This window comes from Camelina sativa, chromosome 15 (genome assembly GCF_000633955.1).
Source record: "Camelina sativa cultivar DH55 chromosome 15, Cs, whole genome shotgun sequence".
Lineage (NCBI taxonomy): Eukaryota > Viridiplantae > Streptophyta > Magnoliopsida > Brassicales > Brassicaceae > Camelina > Camelina sativa.
The window spans coordinates 6,893,549-6,896,304 of NC_025699.1; the positions used below are offsets into that span (position 1 = coordinate 6,893,549).

The 2,756-nt window shown below is 41.8% G+C and overlaps 2 protein-coding genes across 4 annotated transcripts in view; one reads left to right on the plus strand and one right to left on the minus strand.

Annotated features, from left to right (window-relative positions):
* Nucleotides 1–1,466, plus strand: part of LOC104765294 (trifunctional UDP-glucose 4,6-dehydratase/UDP-4-keto-6-deoxy-D-glucose 3,5-epimerase/UDP-4-keto-L-rhamnose-reductase RHM3) — a 3,761-nt gene extending 2,295 nt beyond the window's left edge. Inside the window, exons 3-4 of the mRNA XM_010467086.2 lie at nucleotides 10–726; nucleotides 819–1,466. Of these exons, the coding sequence (XP_010465388.1) occupies nucleotides 10–726; nucleotides 819–1,262 (1,161 nt within the window). The 3' untranslated portion in view covers nucleotides 1,263–1,466. The remainder of the gene's footprint in view (nucleotides 1–9; nucleotides 727–818) is intronic.
* LOC104745758 (zinc finger BED domain-containing protein RICESLEEPER 1-like) overlaps nucleotides 1,535–2,756 on the minus strand; it is a 4,029-nt gene continuing 2,807 nt past the window's right edge. The window contains exons 3-5 of one of the 3 annotated variants that reach the window (XM_010467089.2): nucleotides 2,028–2,673; nucleotides 1,862–1,925; nucleotides 1,535–1,775 (exon numbers count right to left, since the gene is read on the minus strand). In XM_010467089.2, the coding sequence (XP_010465391.1) occupies nucleotides 1,885–1,925; nucleotides 2,028–2,673 (687 nt within the window). In that variant the 3' untranslated portion in view covers nucleotides 1,535–1,775; nucleotides 1,862–1,884. Of the gene's footprint in view, nucleotides 1,779–1,861; nucleotides 1,951–2,027; nucleotides 2,674–2,756 lie in introns of all 3 variants that reach the window. The other 2 variants (XM_010467087.2, XM_019237031.1) reach the window with 2 other exon arrangements.

Consider the following 2,756-nt stretch of genomic DNA (forward strand, 5'->3'; position numbering starts at 1 on the left):
ACCATTCAGTTTGTGGAGAACCGGCCTTTCAATGACCAGAGGTACTTCCTCGATGACCAGAAGCTGAAGAAATTGGGATGGTGTGAACGAACCACTTGGGAAGAAGGACTCAGGAAGACAATGGAATGGTACACTGAGAACCCTGAGTGGTGGGGCGACGTTTCTGGAGCTCTGCTTCCTCATCCACGGATGCTCATGATGCCAGGTGACCGACACTCTGATGGCTCTGACGAGCACAAGAAAACAGATGGTAATCAGACATTCACGGTGGTTACTCCGACCAGGGCTGGTGGTTCTGCAGACAAACCATCTTTAAAGTTCCTTATCTATGGGAAGACTGGGTGGCTCGGTGGCCTTCTGGGAAAACTATGTGAGAAGCAAGGTATTCCATACGAGTATGGAAAAGGGAGACTAGAAGACAGAGCTTCTCTAGTGGCGGATATTCGCAGCATCAAACCTAGTCATGTCTTCAACGCTGCCGGTTTAACTGGTAGACCCAATGTTGACTGGTGTGAATCTCACAAAACCGAGACCATCCGGGTTAATGTTGCTGGAACTTTGACTCTAGCAGATGTTTGCAGAGAGAATGATCTACTGATGATGAACTTTGCCACTGGTTGTATATTCGAGTACGATGCTGCGCATCCAGAAGGTTCAGGGATTGGTTTTAAAGAAGAAGACAAACCCAACTTCACCGGTTCTTTCTACTCAAAAACAAAAGCAATGGTAAGATAGCATCTCATAACCAAACAAACATCTGATCCTCAATGTCTTAAAACTCTGTCCATAAAAATCCTCTTGTTTCTATTTTTTGCAAGGTCGAAGAGCTTCTAAGAGAATTTGACAACGTGTGCACCTTGAGAGTGCGGATGCCAATCTCATCTGACTTGAATAACCCGAGGAACTTCATCACAAAGATCTCGCGTTATAACAAAGTGGTGAACATCCCAAACAGCATGACCATACTAGACGAACTTTTACCAATCTCAATTGAAATGGCGAAGAGGAACCTAAGGGGGATATGGAACTTCACCAATCCAGGAGTGGTGAGCCACAACGAGATTCTAGAGATGTACAAGAGTTACATTGAGCCGGATTTCAAATGGTCCAACTTCACTTTGGAAGAACAGGCTAAGGTCATCGTTGCACCACGGAGCAACAACGAGATGGATGGTTCCAAGCTCAGCAAGGAGTTTCCAGAGATGCTTTCCATCAAAGATTCGTTGATCAAATACGTCTTCGAACCCAACAAGCGAACGTAAAACACACACACACACACACGCACACACACACTTCCTCTCTATGTGTTCATTAGAATGTTTTTGATTTGATTTATCATATGATTCATTTACTCTTTTGCATTCTACGACTTGTAGCTCTCTTCACACATTCTACATCACAACACATTTTTGTTTACATTACTATTTTTACACAGATCAATTTATTTGAGTTTATTTTACGTACTATCATTATTCCTCATTTCCTACTCCAATTAGAATGCGTGTTTGTTTCCATGTCAAGATAAGAAAAAGAGTTTCAGAAAGAAACAAAATCGACTGATATAACTTATTTCCCTTTGCTATAATTTAAACTTGAGGATGCTATTTGTTACAAGAACAATATCTCTCATATGTTAATCTTCCTAATGCATAAATAGAAATCGCAATCTCAAATGCAAACTAAATTAAACCCTCTGTACCTTCTGTCCCCATCTTCGCCACACGACCATCTACCAGCATTTTGCTTTCGCTTAATCACCTTAGCACCTTAGCCAACTACTGAGAGACATTCCATAAAAATGATGAAGATGTAAAAATGATGAAGAAGACAATGGAAGAAAGGAACAGAAAGAGCTCAGTACCTTGAATTTTGTTCTTCTCTTCACTAAGCTGGTAGAGCGTATTGTCTAGACAATGGTAGAGTTTCTTGGCTCGTTATAAGATTTAAAAGCTAAGTCAGTAGGAGTTGAAGATTGACTGTTTGAGTTCTTTATAAAGGAGACTTGAATAGAGAGTTTGGGATTGTACCTTCTGTTTCTGTAGACAACCAATCATGTGCACAGAACAAAGCCTGTCTAATATCAGGGTTCAAGGAACTCTGGCTATCAGCGATCATTGGTGTCCCAGAGTTAAACGTTGAATCAGGCGCAAGGATTGACATTGGCGTCCCCAAAATGTCACGTGCCAGAAGAGAGAGGACAGGGTATCTTGGTGTATGAACCTTCCAGTAATTCAGAATGTTGAACTCGCCAGTACGGGGGAACATTGGTTCAGACAAGTATTTGTCCAAATCTGATGTTGTGTTCAGGTTCTGAGAAGTTTCACGGAGAAACTTGTCGAATCCTTTCAATCTGTCTCTAGTGTCCATGGCTCTACCTAAGCCAGAGCCAGAGAATGAAGAGTCTTCACCGACAATAGATGAGCACATTGAATATGCATCAAGAAGCTCCTTGACACCATTCGACACTTCCTTGATGCGATCCAGAGCGGTGCTGCCATAGATCTTAGAGTAGTAATACTCTACCAACTTCATCTTGAATCGAGGATCCAATATCGCAGCGATGGCTAAAACAAGGCTGCATTTGTTCCAATACTCATCGAATTTAGTCTTCATATTTGCTGCAAGAGAACTCAAGAAATTGTCCTGGTTCTTGCACCACTCGATCAACTGGATGTGGAAATCACACATCTCAACAAAGTATACATTTGCTGTCGGGAACTTGTTTCTTGAAAAGTCAGAGGCAATATCGAACACAA